We start from the raw sequence: 25,962 nt of genomic DNA on the forward strand, positions 1-25,962 counted from the left end.
CTGAGTTAAAACATTAATGGTCATCCAAAAGTCTTTACTCCAAAATGACTCATTTCAGGGAGAAAATAATATAAAGAGACGATATCATAGCAAGGTATAGCATAGGGAAGAAAAGTTCAAGCTTTCAATTAAAGGTAATTTCAAACGTTTTTACCTTGAGTTCCAGCCTTGTGGTATTTGCCTGGCACCGATAAGTAGCGAGAAGAAAGTTGTCATTTGACTGGGAAAAATTCAAAGTTGAGGAAGAAGGATGAATTCACGTTTTTAATAATAAAAACATCAATAATAATAATGGTTACCATTTACTAAGCACAATATCATTTGGGTGACACTCAGATAAGGGCTATTTTTATTCTTGCAAACAACCCTATGTGAAGTTTTACTAAGTAAGTTTTAACAGATACAGAAATAGCAGCATTACAGGTTAATAAAATCTCCCCAAAGCTAGTAAGTAATGAAATTAGAATACAAATTCGTATCTTTTAAGACTCTAAAGCTCACGCTCTTTCCATCCTGATCTTCTTCAATAACCTTTAAATATTAACTGTCCTAAAAATTTAACTGACAGCACACACTTCTAATGTTTTTATCAAAAGACAAAAACATCAGTGTTTCAGGCTGTCTTTGACTTTAACAAATACTTATAGAGGACTAAGAAATATCTCCTCTCTGAATTTCCAGCAAATAGCACAGTTCCAGGGACGATAGTGTAAACATTTAATACATGCTTGTTGAAATAAAATTGGAGAGGTTATTTCAAATATTACTTCCTGAACCCAAATATTAAACTACTAAAAATAGAGAAATAGATCTGTGTGCAGGAATTTCAAAAACAGAGCAACATGAAATATTTAGTACTCAATTTTCATGTACTGCTATTTCCCTATTTTTAATAAATAACTGAATAAAAAAGATAATATTAAAAAGAAAATTTGAGCATTTTAATTTCAAATCACTTAAATTTAGTAAACACAGAATATCAGTCCACCTAAAAATAAATATGCTTTCATATGAGTAAAAAAAATGTTACATACTTAAGTATTTATGGCTAAGATGATAAAGATTAAAATATATGAAAGTTCTGGGATTAGGTTTGGGATGGGAGAGGGAGAACAGCATAAAACAAGATTGGTCATTTGTTGACGTTAATGATGAGTACATGGAGGTTATTACACTACTGTCTCTACTTCTGTATATACTTGAACCTCCATAACAAGGTTTTTTTTAAAGCCATCATTAGAGAAAATAGGTTTTAAATTAGTATAAAATACTCATTTTGAAGAATCCTGCAGTGTGGTAATAAAATAGGTTAATCTTTTACAGCAACTAGGAAATTAAAATTTTAAGATCAAGATCTTTTTTTAGAAGATTTTCTTTATTTGAGAGGGAGAGAGAAAGAGAGAGAGAGCACAGAGGAGGAGCGAGAGGGAGAAGAAGGCTCATTGCTCAGCAGGGAGCCCGATGTGGGGCTTAATCCCAGGACCTGAGATCATAACCTGAGCTGAAGGCAGACGCCCAACCGATTGAGCCACCCAGGTGCCCTAAGACCAACTTAATTTTTTAAATGAAAATAAAAATGTAGGCCCAATCTCTTATGTTTTATTCTTAAACAGGGATGACAAATATGATACATATTATAAAATACAACTTATAAAATCTCTTATCAAAAAATTTTTCTGTAAAATTATATTAAAAACTATTCCCTAATATAGCTATCAGATTTGTTCTGCATCTACTCTTTTTATTCCTCCCTTTTTTGTGTGTATAACTACATGTCAACTCCAGTCACCATTTCTTGCTCAGGTTTGCCTTCTTCAATACAACTACTCCAGACTTTTTCTTTACCCTGACTTCTCTTTAGGAGCCACACTTAGATCTGAGAATGCTAGTCAGCTAGTACTAAGCAAAAAGAAGTGACAGAGTAAGCATATCCAAAAACTCCGACACAATCTCATCCAAGGTACTTTGCACATGGTAAGTACTCAACAAATGTCTACTCCATAAAGGTTAAGCAAGATTCAACAAGCCCAGAAAAGGTGAAAAAGAATGGGGAGAAGGAACAGACCATGTTCAAATGTAGGATGTGTGAAACTATACAGCATTTTCAAGAAATTTTAAGAACTTCAGTTTGGCAGAAATAATATGCATGGGAGGGAAGGTAGCAGCTGGTAAGAGATAAGCAAGAGACATAATCAAGAGCTGAATCATAGAAAGTTGTTATGCCACAGTGAGAAATCTAGACTTACATGTCGCAGGAAATAAGGGATTTTTAAAAAGGTTTTGAGAGAAGAAATGACACAGATTATTATACTTTATGAAGACCTCTCTGGTGGCAGTGTACAGCAGAGCCTAGAGGTGAGAGGCAATACTGGAGGCAGAAAAACTGGTAGATGAGTAGTTCAAGCAAACATGATAAGGGCCTAGAAAGTTAACAGAAGTGGAAATGAAGGGGCGTCTGGGAACTCATTCCGTTAAGAGTCTGCCTTTGGCTCAGGTCATGATCTCGGGGTCTTGGGATGGAGCCCTGCATTGTTGGGCTCTCTGCTCAGCAAGGAGTCTGCTTTCCCTCTATCCCTCCCCTAGGCTTATGCTCTGTCTCTCTCATGAAATCTTTTTTTTTTTTTTTTTAAATTTTTTTATTTATTCATTTGATGGAAAGAGATCACAAGAAGGCTGAGAGGCAGGCAGAGAGAGAGAGGAGGAAGCAGGCTCCCTTCTGAGCAGAGAGCCCGATATGGGGTTCAATCCCAGGACCCTGGAATCATGACCTGAGCTGAAGGCAGAGGCTTTAACCCCCTGAGCCACCCAGGCACCCCTAAAATCTCATATGAAAGTAAAAATAAAATTAAAAAATTGAAAAAGAAGTAGAAATGAAGCAGAGTAGAGATATAAGAGCCAAGGAGATAGAACTGGCAGAACCTAGTGACTGACTGGATTTAACAGATGAGAGAAAGGAAGGAATCTAGGACAACACACCAGTTTTCTGGATTATCCAAAAACAGGGAAAAAGAGCAGAAGCAGATTTTGAGGGAAAGGTTATGAAAAAGATTGAAGAAGAAACATCAAACCCTATCAGCATTTACAGACTTTATTCAAAATGGCATAATAGAAATGAAAGTATCTGAAAAATTCTTTATACTTTTCACTCACCTCAGAATCACAGCTGCTAAAGCTGACAACAGCAGAATTTTTATCCACATCAAGTAAGTCTATTGGAACATCACTCTACAGTCAATATTTAAAAAAAAAAAATGGTTCAGATGGAAAACTAAAAATTTTCACAAAACATTTTCTCTTAAAGATTTTATTTATTTGAGAGAGAGAGAGAGAGAGAGAGCATGCACGCACACGAGAGCTGGGTGAGGGGCAGAGGGAGAGGCACGTTCCCTGCTGAGCAAGGAGGCAGATGTGGAACTCAATCCGAGGACCCTGGGATCATGACCTGAGCTGAAGGCAGATGCCTAACTACCGAACCATCCAGGTGCCCAACAAAACATTTTCTCTAAGGGTTCTCTTTAGTTCTAGTTCATGGTCATCTTTAAATTTGAGCAAATGAATTTCCTAATTTATATTTGATAATATGAACTTCTAGAAAATAATTATTATAAAGAATAAACATTATCTCACAATGACTTATTTTTTCTTCTAATTTTATCAGAGATCACAGACTATTCATTTCTCACCACCCCCCTTAAAGGATAATCTTCCTAATATGGCCATTCTGATTATATCAGATCATTTTTATCAATTTTATTTTCACCTGTTTTTGATCTCCTCTGGAGAGGCAGTTTCTAGGACAGAGCTATTGCACTCAGTTCTATGTAAATGATGCTCTTCTAGAGTTGTTTAATGCAGCTCTTAAGCTAGCTTTACTTAAGACAGATATCAGCCTTTACTTTTTAATTAATAATCTGATCTCTCCTCCACATCTTTTTAAACCTTATCTTCTTCCTCATCTTTATTCTTTTCTCATTATCTGACAGGTTTTCCAACTTTCACTTGTTTTCCATTCATCCTATTATCATCTTTTTCCACTCCCTGAATATCATATAATTTAAAAAAAAAACTAATTAAATATATGGTTGAATGGAGTTGTGTATTATTATCCCTAAATTTCACCCTTTGTCATTATCAACTTTGTCTACTGACCTACCTAGAAACTGGTAGCTAATGAGCAAGCTGTACTGTAAACTACCATTTTAGAATCTGGAGCTTAAAAAAAGATTCTAATAATGGCATTAAATACTGCAGTTTTCTGTCAAATCTCTTAAAATTCTCTTAAAGGTCAACCTTTAAGAGAAGAACAAAACCTTCAACATTCCTTTCTCATGTTTCCTGAAACTTAAGTCCATCAGTCTTTTGTTTTAATACTTACAGGATAAATAAAAAATAAAGATGTAATTTAGGTAATCTAGAGCAATTGGTTAGCTAATTGAAGATTAAGATAAGCCTTTAAAATTATCTAAACTAAATGCAATATTTAAAAGATAAACACTTAAAGGGGCACCTAGGTGGCTCAGTTGGTTAAGCGTCTGCCTTGCGCTCAGGGCATGATCCCCTCACTCCTGGAATGGAGCCCAGGGTCGGGATCCCTGCTCAGTAGGGAATCTGCTTCTTCCTCCCCCTCTGCCTGCCCCTCCTCCCATTCATGCTTGCTCTCTCTCAAATCTTAAAAAAAAAAAATTTTTAAACATAAATACTTAAAATTACTGTCTAAAATTAAGTGTCCAGTAATAATTAGTGCATATGACTGGTCTGCAAAATAGATCCAATCACAAAACAAGTAAATTAGACATTTTGCTTACCTGTATTAAGACATTATCTATCGCTGTCTGTACCTCTAGGATGAGACTGTAGCTGGCATCATCTTTATTTAATGTAAACTTATCATTTACACTAAATGAAGGTACTGCTGATTTTGCTGTGCTTGATTGAGAAGACTGTTGATACTTCTCTCTTTCCTGTAGTACCTTATACTGCAGATGTTCCAGCTCACTCCTAGAGGAAAATATATACAACTCTGTCACCTAGAAGTATACACATTTGCAGTCCTTAGAATGATTACAAGAATTTGAGACTAACTTCTGCAAAATGGATTTTTATTGATGAACTAGAATTATGACACTAATAGGAACAAAATTTTGTTTCTATGACTGACCAAAAAGAATTCCACATTATTTATCTCTAATCTAAAAATCAAAACTCATAGTTTTAAGTATCAAAGCAGGTTGCAAATAACCAATTCTAACACACAAATCTAGTCACAGTTACATATAATACTAATCAGAAGAGAAACTGTACTGGGGCTGAAAAACATTTAATTTGAAGAAACAAAATGTGTAAAACCAGTAAATATGTACTTTTCAATCAGAATTAGGCGAGACAGACAAAAGGAGGCTGCAGAGTATTCACATTTTGGGGACCACAGGATGATCATGAGCCAGGGGTACAGCTGAAGTTCTATCAACTGTTGAAGAGGATTTTGCTTAGACTGAACTGTTCAGGTATAGCTTCACTGCTTAGAGTTAACTTCAGTTAAAGGGAAAAGCCATACGCAAATGAAGCAAATAGTAACTAAGGAACAACATGAGGTTTAACCAGCCCCAACTTAGGGGGAAAAGTCTGGGAAAAGCTTGGAGGAAATTTGTGCAATAAACAAAGGAAAAGACTCATTTGTCTAAGAAGTATTTATTGAATGCTTCATATGTACCTGTGTTGCAGCCGCTGAATGAACAAAACAGACATAAGTTTCTCAACTCATATTCACTGGCATCAGGAGATACAGACTGGTTTATAATTGTACGGAATTATATGGAGGATGTGAGATAGTAGACATTAACTCTATTAGGTTTCTATCTTGGTTGAAAGTTAGAGCTTGCTCTCTAGGTGGCTTTGCTATAAACTGGCTTATGGTATAAACTTGTGTGGCTTTAGTGAATTAGTACTTTTGGCATTTTGCTGCCTTAAAAACCCGTGTAGCCCTCAAATGCCACCAAACAAAGATTGGCCATTACTGACCCAAGAGGTTGGCAAGGGATTGAAGTAGGGAGAACAGTCATTAAAAGTTTTAGCAACTCCCACTTCTTTGTTATAGAAAGGAATTTTACTTGAGTCCGGTGTCCCTTTTCACAGGACTTGGCAAACTAAATAGACCATAGAAGCAATCCTTGCATCTAAAGGAATCAATATTACTCATTTCCAGTAAAAAAACTGATAAGCCAAAGTTACAGATTCAGAAGTGTCTATACGAGCAGTAAATATTACCATTAATGAGGAATACAGCAGTCTGTGATGGTTTCCTTCTAATGCCTATGAAGAAAACCAAATACTACAACTATCTATAACTAAATAAGTGAAAAATACACTTTTTGATCTAAGAAAAAGTTAATATAGGATAAAGTATATAAAAGTATATTTCTAACTTTGAAATACTAATTAGCACTTACTGCTAATTTTCTCAAACTGATAAGCTTTCCTTTAAGAAGGTGACAAATGAATTAAAGGATATATTTTCTTCCAATAAAATATTCTGCTTCTATCAGTAATAAGAAAAAACTACACACTTCATGAAATGAAAAAAAAAAAAGCAAACAAAAAAAATCCAAAATTACCTTAAAGAAGAAATTTTATTCTGCATCTCCTGATTAATTTTTAGTTCTTCTCCTGGTCCACTTTCTTTATGTATAGGCTCTGTGGTCAGACCTGTAACCCAGCCTGTAGAGATGAAATTAGAATCATGGACCATTAAGTGCTGCTAGTATTAAAAGAAAGCCCAAGTATACATGCATGCCCCTTTGCTCACTAACAGCAACATCATTTAGTCCTAGGACTTATCTTCCTTCAAAAAACAAAACAAAACAAAACAAAAAAAAAAAGAAAGAAATCAAGCTGGAAAATATTCAAACCATACTGAAATTATGTCAGCATTTTGTGATACTGTTATTTTGCCTGAAACACTATAATACTATCACTAAGGAAATCTTTCACTTCTTATAGTTTTAGTTTTCAAGTATGGAATAAGTCAACACATTCTAGTAAATACTTGATGAATTAAAACAGTCTTTCAAAAATCATTTTCATGGAAAGTAAAAAAAGCTCTGACATTGGCTATTTTGAGAATGCAAATATGACCAACTCAAAAGCAAGGAAATTTTTATAAGAAACGTAAGCAATAACAAAACAAACTAAATTTCAGTCAATATTTCTTTTTAAATCAAAGAATATCATTTAATTTTCTTTTTTATTATTATTTTTATTTCTTTTTAGTGTTCCAGAATTCATTATTTATGCACCACACTCAGTGCTCCATGCAATATGTGCCCTCCATAATACCCACCACAAGGTTCACCTACCTCCTACCCCTCCCCAAACCCTCAGTTTGTTTCTCAGAGTCCACAGTCTCTCATGGTTGGTCTCCCCCTCTAATTTCCCCCAACTCACTACTAGAGCATGCTAAGTATCCTAACAAGTATTATTCAAATATTAACTGTTTTATAAATCAATACACCCACTCCTTCCCTCATTTTTTAATCAATAAAGGTTTAATGATATAGGTAAGATTCACTAATAGCACTTTTTTAAAAAAGTAGTCATCAAAACTAATTTATGCAATTTAAGTTTTTTCTCATTTGATTCTTTGTTTACTTATTACTATTTACCATACCTGAATATGTAGATACCACGATTTCATCATAGCCATCTTTCCCTATACAACCACCCTGGATAGATGTAACACTTTCAGACAACATCTAAAATAAATTTAAGATCAAGCACTTAATTAGTAACTAAAAGTTCACATATTAAAATAATCCATAAAACTTACTTTCCCATTTCCAGACATTCAACGTATGTTTATTGAACACTTAGCATGTGGAAACAATGAAACTGGAAGGCAAAATTCTGCACAAATGGCAGAAAATTCCAGTGCTTTTAAATTTGGGGAAAGAAGATTGAAAATGACTCATATATTTGTGTGCTGTACTTAGCCTCATCAGTCACCCAATGAGCAAAATCATTTATTTATATAAAGAAGTTTTTTGATTTTTGTCTTTAAAGATTTATTTATTTTAGAGAAAGAAAGAGGGACAGCATGTGCACAAGCATATGAGCATGGGGTAAGAAGGGCAGAATGAGAGGAGAGAGAAACTTAAGTAGACTCTCCCTGAGCCCAGAGCCTGGGGTGGGGCTTAATTCCATAACCCTGAGATCATGACCAGAGAGGAAACCAAGAGTCGGACACTCAACCAACTGTGCCACTCAGGCACCCCAAGAAAGAAGTTTTTTTTTGTTGTTGTTTTGTTTTGTTTTTAAACTACATAAGCAAAACTCCCAATGTGTTTAGTCTATTATCTGAATTCCATACACCATCTCCCAAATCGTTTTTTTAATGAATAAAGATGATAGCCTATATGATACCTTTAGAGAATTTTTATCCCCATATTATCTATGTAATATACTTCCTCTATACGTCAAAACATCTGTATTTGCTGATCTGCAGTTAAATCTGAGAGGTAGAACCAGTAGAGAAATTAGACAAAGAAAAGTTAATTGATACTGAATTGTGGGTTTTTTTGTTGTTTTCAAAACAGCCTCAATGAATCCTGCCAGAGGCAGGATGGGAAACCATGGACTAGAGAATACCACTTCACAAAAATGAAAGATTCCATTTACAACAGAATGACTCTCCATGTAACTCTGTACCTTGGGCTAAACAAGCTAAACTACATTTAAAATTTGTGAACTAGAATTACTCTTAACTAGTAATTCTTCTCATATAGTAAATTTTTGGGAGGCTAGAAGTGAAATTGCAACTTTTCTCTCTGCTTAAAGGTATTTTGATATTGTCTTAACAACAGGAGTTTATCCCAAAATATTATTTTGAGACAACACAGTCCTGTTTATGTTACCCAAACATATAAATGTTACTCCTGTAATCTACTATGCATTATAGAAACTAAGGCAAAATATTTAATACTTCAAATATACAATGCTTAGAAACCAAAGAAGCAATAATTCATTATTCAGCTGGAAGTAACTCATTATTCATTATTCAATAGTCTATTATTCAAACACAAGAGTGGTCTAGAAAGTTTGATAACATCAAAGGTGCAATATTCTAAGCCAAACACAAGATTTTAATATATTTGATTTAAAAAAAACCCAAATCATCATTGTCATCTCTATAATTTTTGATGAGTAAGCATATATAGTCTTTTTTTAAATGAACTGACCTGATCAAATCGTAGAACAGGCTCATTTGCATTGTCAAAACTGTACACTTCCACCATTCCATCATCTCTCCCAACAAGTAAGTCTTTAACCCCATCACCCACAATGTCAAAGCTGTCAACACACAAAATCCCTTCAAAAAAGAGGACAGAGGTGACAAGTTATTAATAAAACTAACATTATAGTCAAGTATATAAAAGTAAAGAAGGAAAAAAATGTATACACCAAATCAGAATAGGGAAAAAAACAACAAAAACCTTGCAGCATAATCAGGTGTCCTTTTTTCCATCTGTATTCATCCATTTCCAAGACTTTAAATATAATCTAAACAGAAATGGCTCATAAGTTTATATCCCCAGCTCTGGCTTCTCGCCAGAGCTCCAGACTCATATATCCAAATCTCTATTCAGCATTTTCTTTGAGACATACATTTGCATCTCTAACTTTTCATGCCCCAGCAAAAACTCTTTATGCCCATTTATCAGACCCCCTCAATGCTCCTTCCCCAATCTCTCATCTCAATAAGGTATCACCCAGTTCCTCAGGCCAAAATTCTAGGCTATGTCTCTTCCTCTCTTTTTCTCACTGCCCAGATCAAATCTCTTAGCAAATCTTACCAGCCCAATCTTCAAAACACATACTGAAATTGTCTCCTTTCCAACAACCATTAGCTTAGCCCAGGCCACTTATATCTCTAGCCTAGAGTAAAATAAATTAGAACAACCAAAACAATGACTTCCTAATGGATCTCCATGCTTCCAATTTTGACCTGCTTCCCCACCAAATTCATTCTCCTTGGGGGGGGGAGGGTGTGTTTTGTTTTGGTAGATCATGTCATACTCCTACTTAAAATTCTCCAAAGGTGTCTCACTGCACTTAGATTAAAATCCAGATCCTTTTCCAAGGCCCACAAGGACCTACATGATTTGGATCTATGCTAATTCCCTGACTACTTTTCTTGCCATGCTAATGCATGGTCTTCCCTCTGGTCCTCAAATGAATCAAGTATACCTCTGCCTCAAGTCCTGGCTTTTTCCTTCTTCTAGAGCACAATTTTCCCCCAAGTTTTTACACTACTAACTCCTTTTCTTATCAATCAGATCTCAGCTCAAATTTTGTCTTCTATAAGCTATCTTCCATTACCACCCAGTCTAAATATAGTCTTTATCCTTTCTCCCATCACCAATACATCACCCTGTGACATTTCTTTCAGGTTACTAAATTAAGCTATCTCACTTATTTGCTTGTTTATTCTCTGTCTCTCCTAATAAGTAGTTGTTGAAGGAATAAATGAATATATGAATAGAATTACTACACCTATAAATAGCCATCTCACTACCTTCTAAGTCAGATATAAATTCCCTCAGAAAGGTAAAAATTCTTTAGAAAACAGAAATATTCCCTGACCCATTGGACTTTTTCCTTGCCTCCTATCAAATACTCTCAAATTCAAATTAATTTTCTACACCAAACAGTGAATAATGGATTTGAGCAGAGAATGATGTTATGGATGGACACTAGGCCATAAAACCCTGTCTATCCTAAATTACTATTAGCATTTCTTAATTTATAATTATGCCCAAGTATGACAGACCTGCTAAATAAACAAATAGTAAGGTGGCTCTGTGATATGTTAAGTCTACTATGTACTATGAATAAATAAAATAGAATGAACTATATAATTTAGGATATTTAATAATCACTGAAATTTCAGAACTAAACTATATCAAACACATACCTCCCCGCTTTTTCTCATTTCGAATTTCCCACTTGTGTACTGGTTTGGAGGTAGTGATCTGAATAAGCCCAAGTTTTCCATCTGATGTTCCAAACAAAAGGTCTTCTCCAGAGTCACCTAGTTATAATTAAAGTCAACATATTATATTTACCCCATGACTCATAATATCTCTTTAAAACTGCAATATTTTTCAGATACACTGACTTTCACATGAAAATCTCATTTAAAAAATATAAAAAGAACACTTACTTTGGGAGGTTGGTTATATAGTCATAGAATTTTACACATCAAAGAGATAAAACCCTTCCTCATCATCTAATTTTAAGATGAGGAAACTAAAAATTAAAGTTTACTAGTTCATTACTGTTAGTTACTGGCAAGTCATCTGAAGATAACTGTCTCAATTCCAGTTCATGTTCTTTTTACAATTTCCCATTTTCACTTAATATATAGTTAAATGATTCAACCTGAAGTATCTAGACTTAATTAACATAATGCACTCCCTTATTTGACTGTGATTACCGCCATTTCCATTGTGTAGTGCTAAAACGGTAGGTGGGCCAGGCACTTCAGTTTCATACATCACATCCGATCCCTGAAGGAGAACAAGTATTTCAGAACTGAAACAGAATGCAAATTTAAAATAATACAGGTGCTCACAGATAACATCAGTAGTCCCATAAAGAACTCTAGAATAAAACTGCCAGAGAAAGTTATGCTGTGATTATTAACTTGCCTTTGTTAGCAATTTTGTCTATGTTAACTCATTTTAAAATACATTAAAAACGTAAAGATCAAGAAAAAATATACAAGATAGTCTACACTTCAAATACTTTTCATTTTAAATACTTCGCCCAAAAACTTGACTGATGCTAGTAAATTTTCCTATCTAAGGTTTCCAGGAACAAGATGTTTCTTTTTCCCAGTTTAACTTAGAGCACATTCAAACATTTAAACAAACCCAACATTACTTCTTAAGGAGAATGTTAGCTTTTCTTTTGGGTATTTCCAAAACCTACTCTAGTAAGAGGACAAATGACCTGTTACTTAGATAAGAAAACAAAACATGTCCACTTATTTGTCCTTTTTAAAAATTTTGCCATTTGGAACATTTTCACTTAGTACACAGTATTTGTGAAGCTGTTAAAGAATAAGGTAGAAGTACTTATACTCACATGGAAAAAATATGATTAAATCATTAAACAAAACCCCCCACAAAATTATAGTAAATATGGAATAACTTTTTCTTTAAAAATTATATATAGAACATATAAATGTCATATGCCTTATCTTTTATTTTAAAATTACATTTGAAATTCACAAGTATCAAGTGTATAAACACAAAAAAATACACCAAAAAATTTTAAAAAGGGCTACCTCTGGGGCAATGGATTGCTTACAAATGGGGAGTCAAAGGGGAACAGGAATATGTGAAGGGTAGAGCAAAGGCTTCAAGTTTTAACTTCCCACAAATCCTTAGTCATTTTTGTATTTTTACAATAAGCTCATGGATCTCTTCTTGTTAAACAAAGCAGAATCCTCGAATCAGCCAGACCAATTTCTAATTGAATACTAGCCAGATTCTTTTAAAACCTTATTCAAACAACTCATATTTGGAAGCACAGGCTATGGAAGAAATTAATCATTCATGCCCCTAGAATGAACCTTGAACATTACCTTTTTTTTCCCCACAGAAAAAAATAATAAAACCTCATAGAACTAATGGATTTTTCCTTCTATAAAAAGACTGATGTCAAGAAATGGACACCTGGCTATGAAATTCCAAAGAGTGAGAAAGCCGGTGATGCCGCAGAATAAACGGCCAAATGTTTTGTGTACTATCAGTCTAACTTTCTAATCCAAGCAATCCACCTGTTCTAGGTTAGTTGCATTTAAACTTTGTTTTATGGATTCTGGTGTGTTTATGTATGTGTATCTTACTGAAAGCCACTTTTGAGATGGACATAGTTGTAACTCTTATTACTAATAACAGTACATTATGTAATTGTTTTAACCACTCATAGTTTTTAATATAAATATAAGGACAATAAAATGATTTTCCTATCATTCATTTACTTATCTAACAAATATTTACTGAGTGCTTATTCTGTTTCACATACTGTCATAAATGTGGAGTAAACAAATGACACAACCCTGATCACAACTATCCCTTCTTTATTAAAACCTAACACCCTCTCCACAACCCAGTTTCCTCCGTTAATTTGATTTTTGGAGGAGAGAAGAGTAATGGAGGAAGAAAGAAGAAAAAAAAAGCTAGAAGGGGTTCTTTGTAGCAAAGCCATCCCATTCAGACTGAAATAGCTCAGAAATTATGCATGGGGGCAGAAGAGCATCCTTTTCCCATATATGCCTCTCTAAAAACTTGCCAAAGATCTCAATACATTTGCCTCAAGTTAAAAAACATCAGCTTACAAATTAAAAAGCATTTTTTTCCAGATATAATTTTACCTAGGACATTTAAAGTGGTAGTAATAAGTAAGTTATCTCAAGGACACATTTTTCAGCAATACTCGTTTATATAAATTACAAAAAAACATAAAAATGTAAATAACAGAAACCTGTAAAACTCTGAGCACTCTGTCCTGGCAGGCCAATACCGGTGTAATACGAGGTAATCTTTCCACTGGAAGGCAGATGACATCATTAATTTTGTCCCCAGAAAGGTAATAATGTTGGTCTTTGCAATCACAATAATGGTTATAGATGTAACTTGCACTGAGAAAGAGGTCTGAGCCAGATATATGCCTGAGAACATTAAAATTAAAAATATCCATATTTTAAAAAATAAGCATAGGGATAAAAATATATGTTTATAAAAAAAAATTAAAAAAAAATAAGCATAGGAAACTCTATTTTCTATTTAAAAAAAATAAGCATAGGAATTCTTTTGTTATGAAAATAAAAGTTTATCTATACTGTTTCTATCATTTTATCACAGACTTAAAGAATAGTTTCTCCCCATTTCCCTCACTTAATTTGTAGCCTTTTGATAGAACACTGATTTTATTTTTTTTTTAATTTTATTTATTTACTTGACACAGGGAAAGAGATCACAAGTAGGCAGATCACAGGCAGAGAGAGGAGGAAGCAGGTTCCCTGTGGAGCAGAGAGCCCGATGTGGGACTCGATCCCAGGATCCTGAGATCATGACCGGAGCTGAAGGCAGGGGCTTAACCCACTGAGCCACTCAGGTGCCCTGAACACTGATTTTAAAAAGCTGAAAATCACAATCTTAAGGCCTCAGCCATTTCAAAATTAAGCTTAGAAAAACTGAAAATAAGACAATGATAACTGTCTATATCTGAAGACAATTAACTTTTTCTGAATGTGCACTGTGTGCCAACCACTGTCCTAACAGATTCATATGTATTAGCTTAATCCTCATAAATCTGTAAACTAGGGACCATTATAATCCCTTTTTACAGAGAACAATAAAATGTTAAGTACATTGCCTAATGGCACACAACTAGTAGCAGGGTGGATTACAGCTCAAGTAGCTTTTAGCTCTAGAATTAGCTTTCTTACTACTATACTAAATTGTCTAGAAAAGGCTATTGGAAGCAAACCTACTTTAAATGATAAACAGTGGGGGGAAAATGATTTCATTAGAATTTTATCTTGAAAAAATAAATGAAAAAGAGTACAAATTATATTTAACAAAATTTAGGCAATAATCCTAACAATGTTCCAATGCTTATATTAAATCCAGTTTTCACTGGGGGAGTTAAAATTTTACAAAAATCATACACTAGTGCATTACCTTTCACTTCTAGATTGCTATAACCATGGAATCATAAAGAAGGTAATTTTATTTGAAAGTTTCAACTATTTCTCCACTGCTCTAAAGTCTAATTAAAAAGTTTTGGTACTAAAATTACTACCTATGCTATAATGATCTTCACTGATTTTCTCTTGGATTATCACTTATGTGGCCTCACTTTGTGGCTCTGCACATGATTTTAGTAGTCCTCTTAATATCATTTTTATCAGCCTAATGAAATTCTTTTTCAAGATTTTAAGTTTCATCTTGAAATCCATCTGCACTACACTTGCAATTATATTGCAATTAAACATTTTCCAAAGTATAACTTGTAATCACTACTGTTGACAAGAGTGGGGACAGATGGAAGCATTAAGCAGGGAAGGATGCCTGCATGGTAACCAACTTTGTAAGTGCTCAGTTTCTTATTGAATATTTTCAAGTTATAACCTTCTTTCCTGTGCACTCTTATAAATCTGGGGATTCAGACAATAAATTTTTAAAATATTGAATAAGGATCCTCTCCATCCCGCCTCTTCCATTCCAAAAAAAAAAAAGTTTAAGAAACTAGCAAAAGAGACTATTGGCTGGGAAACTCCTGATCTTCCTCAAGCCTCTCTACATACCTTTCTGAATGTGGAGTTATGCAAATTATTAATTACTTTGATTTTAGTATTTCACATTTGTCATTGTCCATTTCAAAACTATTACATTCTTGTTAAACCACTGAACTCACTCCCACTTACCATGATTTAATTTTTATCTAATATTACCAGAGCAAAGTTTTCCAGCCTAGAGATCAGGACATGTGATGTGCAGTATATAGAATTCTGCAGGACAGCTGTGTACCACATAGAACTCTGGACTGAATTAGTAGTTTTCAGACCAAGGTCTACAACTTGGCTGTTGTTGTCAAATAAAGAACTTTTTTTTCTTTCTACCCACTCCTAATAATTCTGATTCTGCAGGTATGAGTAGGACAAGAAATCTACTCTTTTAAGCTTCCAAGGGATTCTTCTAAGTAGTGGTCTGAGGACAATGGATTAGATAAACTTTAAAACCCTCTCTAGTTCTTCATGATTCAAAAAACTTATATTTTACTTGTAAAATCTCACAAATCAGAAAGCCATTAGGGAGTTATTTTTTTTTTTTTTACTCAGGGTCTTACTTGATTTACCTAAAATTATAGCCTATTGGTAGTTAGCAACTTTGACAGCCAGGTCTTCAGCAAATGATGCTACGTCACAACCAAAATGACCACAGACAGGAAAGGAACAGAAACCTAACTATCTCTAGGTTTCTTTACTTTTTTCTTTTATACCTTGATCATGAATCATCTGGAACCATTTAGTCAAAAAAATGAATGTGTAAAAACTATGAGTCTTAAGAAAACATTTTGAAGGCCAACTGATTTTGTACTGATTCTATGTTAATGAGTTTCTGACTAATAAGTTACCTTTAGTCAATTTTATTTCCCAGGAAACCTAGTAAGATATGATACTTAATCTGATGTTTGTCACCTATCCAAAATATTATAAATGGATTTGTAAAAATAAAAAAAAGGATAAACGTACATAGCTTTAATGCTTTCAGTGAGGTTAGTTTCAAAAGAGAGGAACTGTTTTCCTCTCTTTGTGAAGCCTCTGATCTCAGATCCTGCAGCAATAAAAATCTTCTCCTGGGGTGTGTTAAGAACCCCTCCTAGCTCCAATCTTGCAATCTTCTGCCCGGGTAAAGTCTTGAACACGGCCTGCAAAAATCATTGGGGAAAAAATTAAGTACACAAATTTACTGTAAGCATTTTCCTTTACTGAAAAAAAAAAATGCTGTGATTTGAAACACACAAAATATTATATTTCCACTATAGAAACATTTTAAGATATGAATGTATTTACTTCAGTGAATCTTCAAGGTTTTTCGCTAAATATCTTCTAAATTTGGAATATTTATTGCCACACCTATTTCAGTCACATCCTTAAAATCTAAACTTCTGCATCTCAAAGTACAGTTCATTAAGCAGGGGCATCAGTATGATTAACCTTATTAAAAATGCAGAATCTCAGGTCCAGCCCCAACTCTACTGAATGAGAACCTGCATTTTAATAAGATTCCCTCACTGGCTCCAATGGACATGTTTTTGCATTTTAATTATCTTTTTAAAACTAAAGTCTCCTGTTTCCTTTATAATTTTTATGAATTTTAGTACTACAAATAAAAAACTGTAGAATTTACTGAAAACCCAAATGTTTAGCTTAATATCTAATTGAATACATTTTTTTAAAGATTTTATTTATTTATTTGACATACAGAGATCACAAGTAGGCAGAGAGGCAGGCAGAGAGAGAGAGGGGGAAGCAGGCTCCCTGCTGAGCAGAGAATGTGATGCACGGCTTGATTCCAGGACCCTGGGACCAAGACATGAGCCGAAGGCAGAGGTTTTAACCCACCGAGCCACCCAGGCACCCCTGAATACAACATTTATATCATTAATTTTTCCTTGGTTATTTTCCATTTTATTCTTGGCACCAGCTTCTTTCCCTTCCCTCCAGTAACTTTATGCAGAGACTAAAGTATCTGGGAGAATATATGAATACTGGAAACACTGGGCTTCTGACAGTTTTTAACTATTCATCTTTTTATAAATTCTTTATAACATATAGTGAATATAAGTCTTCACAGCTCAGACCCATTGCTTATAAACTATGCTCTGTGAATATGATGATGTACTAATCACATCCTTGACTAGCTTCCATTAAGTGGCAAAGGTGATTATCTAATCACTTTCATGTTACATAAGACACCACCTTAGCTGACTGGACAGATTTTCCTGCTGGCCTGAAGAAGTAGGTCACCATGTTAGGAGTGGACCTGTGAGAGGACCACAGGGCTAGGAACTATGGGGACCTCAAGATGATGAGAACAGGCCCTGGTGTACAGACAACAATAAAGTGGGACCTCAGTCCTACTAAATATAAAAAAAAAAGAGCAAGAATCTGAATCCTGTCATGTGAGCTTGGAATAGGATCCCAGCCCCAGAAAGGAATAGAGCCTGGCACTGCAGCCATGTGAGACATTGATTTTGGACTCCTGACCCTCAGAAACTGTGCGATAATAAATGTGTGTTGTTTTATACCCTGAAGTGTGAAGTAATCTGTTCTATAGCTAGTTAGCAAATGATTCTTGTGTTGCCTCTAGCCTCATACTCCATGTAACTGCTTCCCTCACAATGTATTTTTCACTGCTTTTAGGACAATTTTAACCTAAGAATATTCAATGAGTAGTGTGTTTCTCTTTTAGAAAATCTGTTTTTCTCAAAAAAAAAAAAAAGCTATACATACCACTGCTTCTCCTTTTTTCATGCCAAAGCACATAACTACACCATCATGATCTCCAATAACCACCTACAAAAGATTGAAAAGAATCTTAAATTACTATTATTATGCCCTATTAACTTATATGGGGGAAACAAGATTCTCAATATATAAATTATGACTTTAAATGTAGAGATCAGAAAATCTAGGCAAGTACCCCCACACAAAGTAATACTCCAAGGAATTACAAGAAAAGAGCAGGAAAGGAGGTATAGAGAGTCGTTATGCAAGTAGTTGGCCATTTATTTTGTTCCTACATTGTAAACAGAACAAGAGAATAAGACAGAAATGGCAGGGAGGTCATTTTTTTCTCAACTGGAGCATAAGAACATGTTAAGATTAACTTTCAAAACAGATTATCAATTAAAGTTGCAATTAAAGATGATCAAAGTTGTGACTGACTTCTTTGGTATTTGTAATAGAAAAATTTTAGCATATACAAAAGTAGACATCACTCAGCTTCAAAAATTATGAACATGTAACCAATAGATTATGTTGACATAAATGCAGAGGGAGATTTCAACATTTCCTTCTCAGGAATTGATAATCAAGCAGATAAAAGGTAAGGATATAGGTTAGAAAATAATTACCTTGCTCTAATACATATGCACATATGTATACATGCATGTACATATATGTAGGACATGTTGTGCACACATGCATAAATAAGTAATCATTCATCCTAAGAATTAAATTATAAATGTTCTTTTTAAGCGCACAGAAACATTAGAAAATTGACCATATATTAAGACATAAATAAGTCTGAAATATCAAAAACTTGATGATGCAGAGCACATTCTTAGGTCCCTGTTTCTTTTTCTTTTTCTTTCTTTTTTTTTTAAGATTTTATTTATTCATTCATGAGAGACAAAGAAAGAGAGAGGCAGAGAGAGAAGCAGGCTCCCCACAGAGCAAGGAGTCCAATGTGGGACTTGATCCTAGGACCCCAGGATCACAACCTGAGCTGAAGGCAGACACTTAATCAACTGAGCCATCTGGGCACCCAACACCCTTGATTCTTAACTTTGTAATAGGGGGATCTAAACCCAAGGTTTTGAGTTTTTTAACACTATGCTACTCTAATAACTTGTAAAAACAATAATCCACTACAGGGATTCCCAAAGTATGATTCTTAGACTCCTAGGGTCAACAAGAACTTTTTAGGGAATCTGCCAAGTGATAACTATTTTTGTAAGTCTTTATTTTCTTTTTTCACTAGACTGATATTTACAATGACGGTACAAAAGGAATGGTAGATAAAACTGCTAGCACCTGGCAAGAATCAAAACAATGACAACAAACAACACCAGTGGTTACTGTGATCATCACTTCAAAGTACAGGAAAAAAAATCCAACTTAATATAAGAATGTTCTTGATGAAGCAATAAAAATGATTAATCTTCTTAAATTTGGTCCTGGAGTCATGTCTTTTAAGCATGAGAAAGTAGAAATATGCATAAAATTGGGGCGCCTGGGTAATGCAGTGGATTGAGCATCCAACTCTTGGTTCAGGCTCAGGTCATGATCTCAGGGTCCTGAGATCTAGCCCGAATTGGGCTGGTCCTCAGTGTGAAGTCTGCTTCAGATTCTTTCTGAATGGATGGCTGGGGCGCCTAAGTGGCTCAGCTGGTTAAGCATCTGCCTTTAGCTCAGGTCATTACCTTGGAATCCCAGTATCAAGCCCTGCATTGGGCTCCCTGCTCAGCAGAGAGTCTGCTTCTCCCCATCTCTCTGCCCCTCACCCTGCTCGAATCTGCTTCTCCCTCTGTTCCTTACCCGACTTGTGATTTCTCTCAAATAAATAAAATTTTTAGGAAAAAAAAATAGATGGATCTTTAAAAAATAATAATAATAAAATATGCATAGAATACTTTTGTGGCAAACCAAAAAGCACTTATAGAATTGTTTCGGTAATAAGCTGAACTACCCAGTTTTTTCACAAAACAATTATTTTTTAAAGATTTATTTTATTTTAGAGACACAGAGAGAGAACTGGTGGGGCAGGGGGGAGAGAGAAATAAAGCAGACTCCATCCTGAGCACTGAGTTGGACATGGGCTCCATCTCATAATCCTGACATCAGATCTGAGCTGAAACAAAGAGTCAGAGCTTAACTGACTGTAACACGTAGGCCCCACAAAACACAAAACACAATTTTAAGAATGAAAGAACTGGCAACTATTAACAATGATTAATAACAAGTTGTTATTAATACTTAAGTATTTGTAGAGTTTTTTTTTTTTAATAGAACTGCAGGATGTGAGCTTATCATTTTAAAGGAAAATAACTGAGAGTGTTCCCAATGATAAAATTTGAGCTTTCAAGTAAAAGTAAGTACCAATAAGGCATGTATCTGCCATTGGGAACTGGACAGCTATTCCATATTTGACAACTTTTCTGATGAAATCTATACTGATATCAACAAATGTGATTTGTTTGATACTCCATGATAACATTTGGTACAATCAACATTTGAACATTCAACCTTTGGGAAATCTGTATAACTCAATGAACTACTAATCTCAAGTGACCATTGTAAGATGCTATAAAACCATGCATAAGGGGCGCCTGGGTGGGCTCAGTGGGTTAAAGCCTCTGCCTTCAGCTCAGGTCATGATCCCAGGGTCCTGGGATCAAGCCCACACCGGGCTCTCTGCTCAGCAGGGAGCCTGCTTCGCTCTCTCTCTCCCTCTGCCTGCCTCTCTGCCTATTTGTGATTTCTGTCTGTCAAATAAATAAATAAAATCTTAAAAAAAAAAAAAACAAAACCCATGCATGAGTAAAAGATCCATTCAAAGTATAAATAGTTTTTAATGTACCTAAGTATGAAAAACTAATCAATACTGGCTTCATATTCCACATTGCAACTAATATTTAAGAAACTACTATTTGTTAAGGATATGTGTCACATCATGTATAAAGAGCCATAATTATTTGGAAAAGCTATTTAAATAACTCTTATTTTCAACTGTGTATCTGTGTGAGCTGGATTTTCTTTGAATACTTCAACCGAAACAATATATTACAACAGACTGTAAAAAACAGACATGAGAAGCCAGGTGCCTTTCTCTGTGCCAGACTAAAGAATCTGCAGAAGTGTAATAATACAATGCCACTATTCTCACCAAATTCTTTTTGTTTTTGAAAATACAGGTATTTTGCATTAAAATTTCATTTTTGTAAATGTAATGGATTTATTATTTTAAAAAAAGAATATTTTAGATATTTCTCGGTTTTAATCTTAATATAATAATATTTATAGATATAACCCAAATAAACAAAAGTTCTTTGGGATGCTACATAATTTCAAAGTGTAAAAGGGTGCTGGGAGCAAAAAGAATTTGAGAAGTTATGATCTAGTAGACCAAATACAATAAATGACTATCAGAAATCTGTTGATTTATCTTAAAAAAATGTTATTACATCAGGAGTGTATTTGTTTTGCAGCTATAAGTCTACTACTAATATTATAATTGCCTTATAGAAATCACAGGATCAATATTTCCATAAAAATAGTAAATATTAGATAAATAGAAAGTTCAACATCAAAATACCTACTCTTTTTTTAAAAAGATTTTATTTTTATTTATGAGAAAGATAAACCGAGGGTGGAGGGGGAAACAAAGGGGGAGGGACAAGAAGATTCCACACCAAACATGGAGCCTCATGCCAGGCTGAGATCATGACCTGAACCATAACTGAGTTGTCCACTTAACTGACTGAGCCACTAAGTTACCTCAGTACTTAATTTATTCTTAAAAAGATGATAAAGTTTAAAAATAACCTTCTCTATATCCTATTGTGCTTTATGTTTGTTTTTCATACACACAATCTGGTACACACTAGTACACAACAAGTAAATTGTTAACAGAAAAATGAAATATGTTTTCAACAAGTTTACTTATCTATTACAGACTGTATATAAAAATTAAAACATGCGGGACGCCTGGGTGGCTCAATTGGTTAAGCAGCTGCCTTCGGCTCAGGTCATGATCCCAGCGTCCTGGGATCGAGTCCCGCATCGGGCTCCTTGCTCGGCGGGGAGCCTGCTTCTCCCTCTGCCTCTGCCTGCCATTCTGTCTGCCTGTGCTTGCTCGCTCTCCCTCTCTCTCTCTGATAAATAAATAAAATCTTTAAAAAAAAAATTAAAACATGCAAGAAAATTACTGTCTGTAAATGTCCCTTGGTATTCCAACCTCTGTTCAGGTTAAAAGAAATTTTTACATTTTAACATTAAAGGGTAATTTACCAATTAAGAAATAAAGAAATAATAAACCTCTCCTCTGTCACAGCTAAAGAGATAGGGAGAAACCAGATCTCTACAGTACCTTTTGTGTAGTTCTATGTCTTGAGGCAGGAAGTAGCTTCATAGTCTTCTGAGAGGTCACTCCCACCTAAGGAAACACACCAGTCATCTAGTGAATGTTTTCTATTATACTAACTTGAAATGATTACATCTGAGAATGAAAGGACCAGGCGATTCAGATCATAGTGAGACTTATTTTTTATTGCAATTAGTGATATGAAATAATTATGATCAGTGATGAACTCATTTTTTAACGAAATATGCTACAAAAGTCAACACAGAGCACACCCAAAGATACTAAAATGTGTACTATAAAGTTGTCAAGCCAAAAATAATAAATTAGTGGCAAAACACTTTTTTAAAAAAAAAGATTTTATTTGGGGTGCCTGGGTGGTTCAGTGGGTTAAAGCCTCTGTCTTCAGTTCAGGTCATGATCCCAGGGTCCTGGGATCGAGCCCCACACCGGGCTCTCTGCTCAGCAGGAAGCCTGCTTCCTCCTCTCTCTCTCTGCCTGCCTCTCTGCCTGTCAAAGAAAAAATAAAATCTTAAAAAAAAAAAAGATTTTATTTGTCAGAAAGAGAGAGATTGATTGTGCACACAAACAGAGCGAGCATCAGGCAGAGGGAGAAGCAGGCTCCCCAAGGACCAAGGAGCCAGATGCAGGACTGGATCCCAGGATCCTGGGATCATGACCTGAGCTGAAGAGAGATACCTAACTGACTGAGCCACCCAAGCTTCTAGTTGCAAAATACTTTACAGACAAATATTTCTAGAAGACTTCATAAAAAACTTCATATATACAGTTGTTAGAAAGTTTTTGTAAAGTGATTTAAAATCTTTGGAAACAGATTACAATTATTTAACATGCAACATAGAGGATTTTTGTTAAAATGCAAAACATGCTGATGGCAATGACATCCAATCTGATGATGAAGATTTTTTACAAAAGGCATGGAAGACAAAAACAGCATGGCCTGTTCAGCAGGGAACTATCACTAGTGGTGCATAGTTAGGATAGGAAGTGGGGCAGTTGGGACCAATGGGGGAAAAGTTGGAAAAAAACAACAGATCATGAAAAGATCTACAGATAATGCGGAACTACAATTTTATTCTGTATTCCAAGGAGTAGTATTAAAGTGTAAAGTAATTTGTTTAGATTTGCTTTTGTGAAACACCACTCTAACAAGTTATGTGAATGATGGCTTGTAGGGAGGTGAAGCTGGAGGCTAGGAGCCCAATTAAGAAAATGAAAACATGTGGTGCATAAACAATGAATTTTGGAAAACACGCAAATTAAATTTTTTTTAAGATTTTATTTATTTATTTGAAAGAGAGAGATCACAAGTAGACAGAGAGGCAGGCAGAGAGAGGGAGAGAAGCAAGCTCCCCGCTGAGCAGAAAGCCTGATGCGGAACTCGATCCCAGGACCCTGAGATCATGACCTGAGCCGAAGGCAGCGGCTTAACCCACTGAGCCACCCAGGCGCCCACACAAATTAAAAAAGATGAGAACATGAACTGGGGATGATAGAGATGGCAAAAACGGGACAGAGTCATGAGATGCTCAGGAGCTAAAACCAGTAGCAAAATGTGGTGACCAGCTCAAAATGGAAGATATTGAAGTGGAAAGTACCTAGTATAACTTCCAGGTAAACGGACTGGCAAACTTCTGTACCATTAACCAAATAAAATTACTGAAAAAGGGGAAAAGGCGATGGAAAAGAGAGAATAGCTAGAGCTTGAATAATGAGGCAAGAAGGTATAACAGAGAACACCAGCTATGGGGTCAGAGACTTTGTAGAACTTCATTCTTGTTGTTGTTAAGCAGATGGCTTGATCTGAGTCCCTGGATCCCCATCAGTAACATTACCTACTTCGAGAATTTTTAGGGAGATTAAATATGTTAAGCGCCTAGAATAAACAGCACGGACAGTTATTAGCTGTCGTCGCTTTTATGATGCTCTGGCTGGTGAGGTCCAGGTCACCGTAAGAAGGGTCTGGCGCGCGGGAGAAGCGGCTGGGTAGAGATGGAGATTCGGGAGTTACGGGCCAACAGGTAGCTGCAGCCTGGGAGGAGAAGGGCCCCGGGGAGTTATCCGGGATCAGGTCTTTCTGGGCATCTTTAGGACTCGGCAGGAGTCAGCAACGCGAGAGCCTGTGCGCTTCTTTCCAAGTCCCAGCGGACCCTCAAGTACGAGCAGGGGTTGCCCGAGACCGGCACTGCGCGAGTGCAACACCCAGCCCCGCAGCCCCTTCGCCGCCGCCCCCGCTCCGGGCGACGACCCCGACAGACGTCAGTGGAAGGACAAAATCCTCTCGGGGAGCGGGGCTCACCCCGCGCGGCTCCCGCTTTATCCCCTCAGGTTTACCTGTAAATAATCCGCTCGGTTTAAATTTAGATCCATGACGGTGACACCAACGCGCTATCGGGCCGGCACAGGAGTGACAGAGGCTGCCAGATCCCAGGCCTCTGAGGGGGTACGCTCGCGTCCCCTTCAAAGACCAACGCGAAGAGCCTCAGCAGGGCATGCAAAAGCGAGGCGCCAGGGCAGCGGCGTCCGTATGACGTCAATGCGTTCGCGCGAGGAGGACGCGCCCCCCTAAAGTGAATCCCCGCCCCTTTCCCGAAGGACCGCCCACGGACTTAACCTGCCTCCAATCAGAGGCAGAGAGGAAAGGAGGAAGAGATCCAGGAGACGGGAGAAAGGTGGTTTCCCCGGAGACTGGAAACCCCGCATTGGCTCCACCCCCACCTTCGTCCAGCGCTAAGTCCTTCTCCGTGTCGACCAGCGATGTGAAACCTGAGTAGATTCTGAACTATTTTACGGATACTGGATAGGGTCCTTCAAAGAGGCGTTGTTATAGGCATTAGTTTACCACAGTAGTTATCAAGCTTTTGGCCTTACGACCCCTTTACAAAACTCTTACAAACCATTTCGGAGGGTTATCTATTGATATTTACTATGTTAGAAATTAGAACTGAAATTTTTAAATGGAGTTTAAAAACGTATTAAATATTTCAATGAAAATAACTTATTTTCGAATAAAAAAGAGGCAAAAAGACTGGTATTATTTGCAAATCTATTTACTATACACCTGAATAGTAGATAAGTCCCAGATCTACTACTATGTTCAATCTGCTGGTATAGGTGGGTTTTTTTAAGTATATGAAGAATCCGGTCCAAAATCAACAAGTGGTAGTTTCTGAAAAGCTAATTGCAATGTGGAATGTGTCTTCATTACACAACATCCAAGAAATCCTATAGGTTAATATCACCATGGATTTCATCAGAGAAGGTATCAACCTCCGACATGAATACAAATTCTGCAATATTCTAATGTGTGTTTAAAAGGCCAAATTTTAAGCATTGGCAACAAATATCAATTGTTTTCCTTGAAATGATGGGTTCCAATTTTGAATTCACAAGAAAGTGTATACCAAATATCCAAGACTGAATAATAACTTTTCCAGTTGTGCTCTTAAAAAATAAGTATTCCAGCTAGCAACTCAATCACATGAATGTTTTTTCTTGAGGCAGT

The 25,962-nt window shown here is 35.8% G+C and overlaps 1 protein-coding gene across 2 annotated transcripts in view; it reads right to left on the reverse strand.

Annotated features, from left to right (window-relative positions):
• The window catches only part of BBS7 (Bardet-Biedl syndrome 7), a 44,044-nt gene extending 19,038 nt beyond the window's left edge, over positions 1-25,006 (reverse strand). The window contains exons 1-13 of one of the 2 annotated variants that reach the window (XM_032333315.1): positions 24,792-25,005; positions 22,446-22,511; positions 18,086-18,148; positions 16,322-16,497; positions 13,546-13,732; positions 11,489-11,561; positions 10,967-11,083; positions 9,231-9,361; positions 7,664-7,748; positions 6,612-6,714; positions 4,806-4,998; positions 3,151-3,225; positions 155-220 (exon numbers count right to left, since the gene is read on the reverse strand). In XM_032333315.1, coding sequence (XP_032189206.1) covers positions 155-220; positions 3,151-3,225; positions 4,806-4,998; positions 6,612-6,714; positions 7,664-7,748; positions 9,231-9,361; positions 10,967-11,083; positions 11,489-11,561; positions 13,546-13,732; positions 16,322-16,497; positions 18,086-18,148; positions 22,446-22,511; positions 24,792-24,827 — 1,371 coding nt within the window. In that variant the 5' untranslated portion in view covers positions 24,828-25,005. Of the gene's footprint in view, positions 1-154; positions 221-3,150; positions 3,226-4,805; positions 4,999-6,611; positions 6,715-7,663; positions 7,749-9,230; positions 9,362-10,966; positions 11,084-11,488; positions 11,562-13,545; positions 13,733-16,321; positions 16,498-18,085; positions 18,149-22,445; positions 22,512-24,791 lie in introns of both variants that reach the window. The other variant, XM_032333316.1, reaches the window with a different exon arrangement.
• Between the last annotated feature and the right edge of the window lie 956 nt (positions 25,007-25,962).

Source organism: Mustela erminea, chromosome 2 (assembly GCF_009829155.1).
Source record: "Mustela erminea isolate mMusErm1 chromosome 2, mMusErm1.Pri, whole genome shotgun sequence".
Taxonomy (NCBI): domain Eukaryota; kingdom Metazoa; phylum Chordata; class Mammalia; order Carnivora; family Mustelidae; genus Mustela; species Mustela erminea.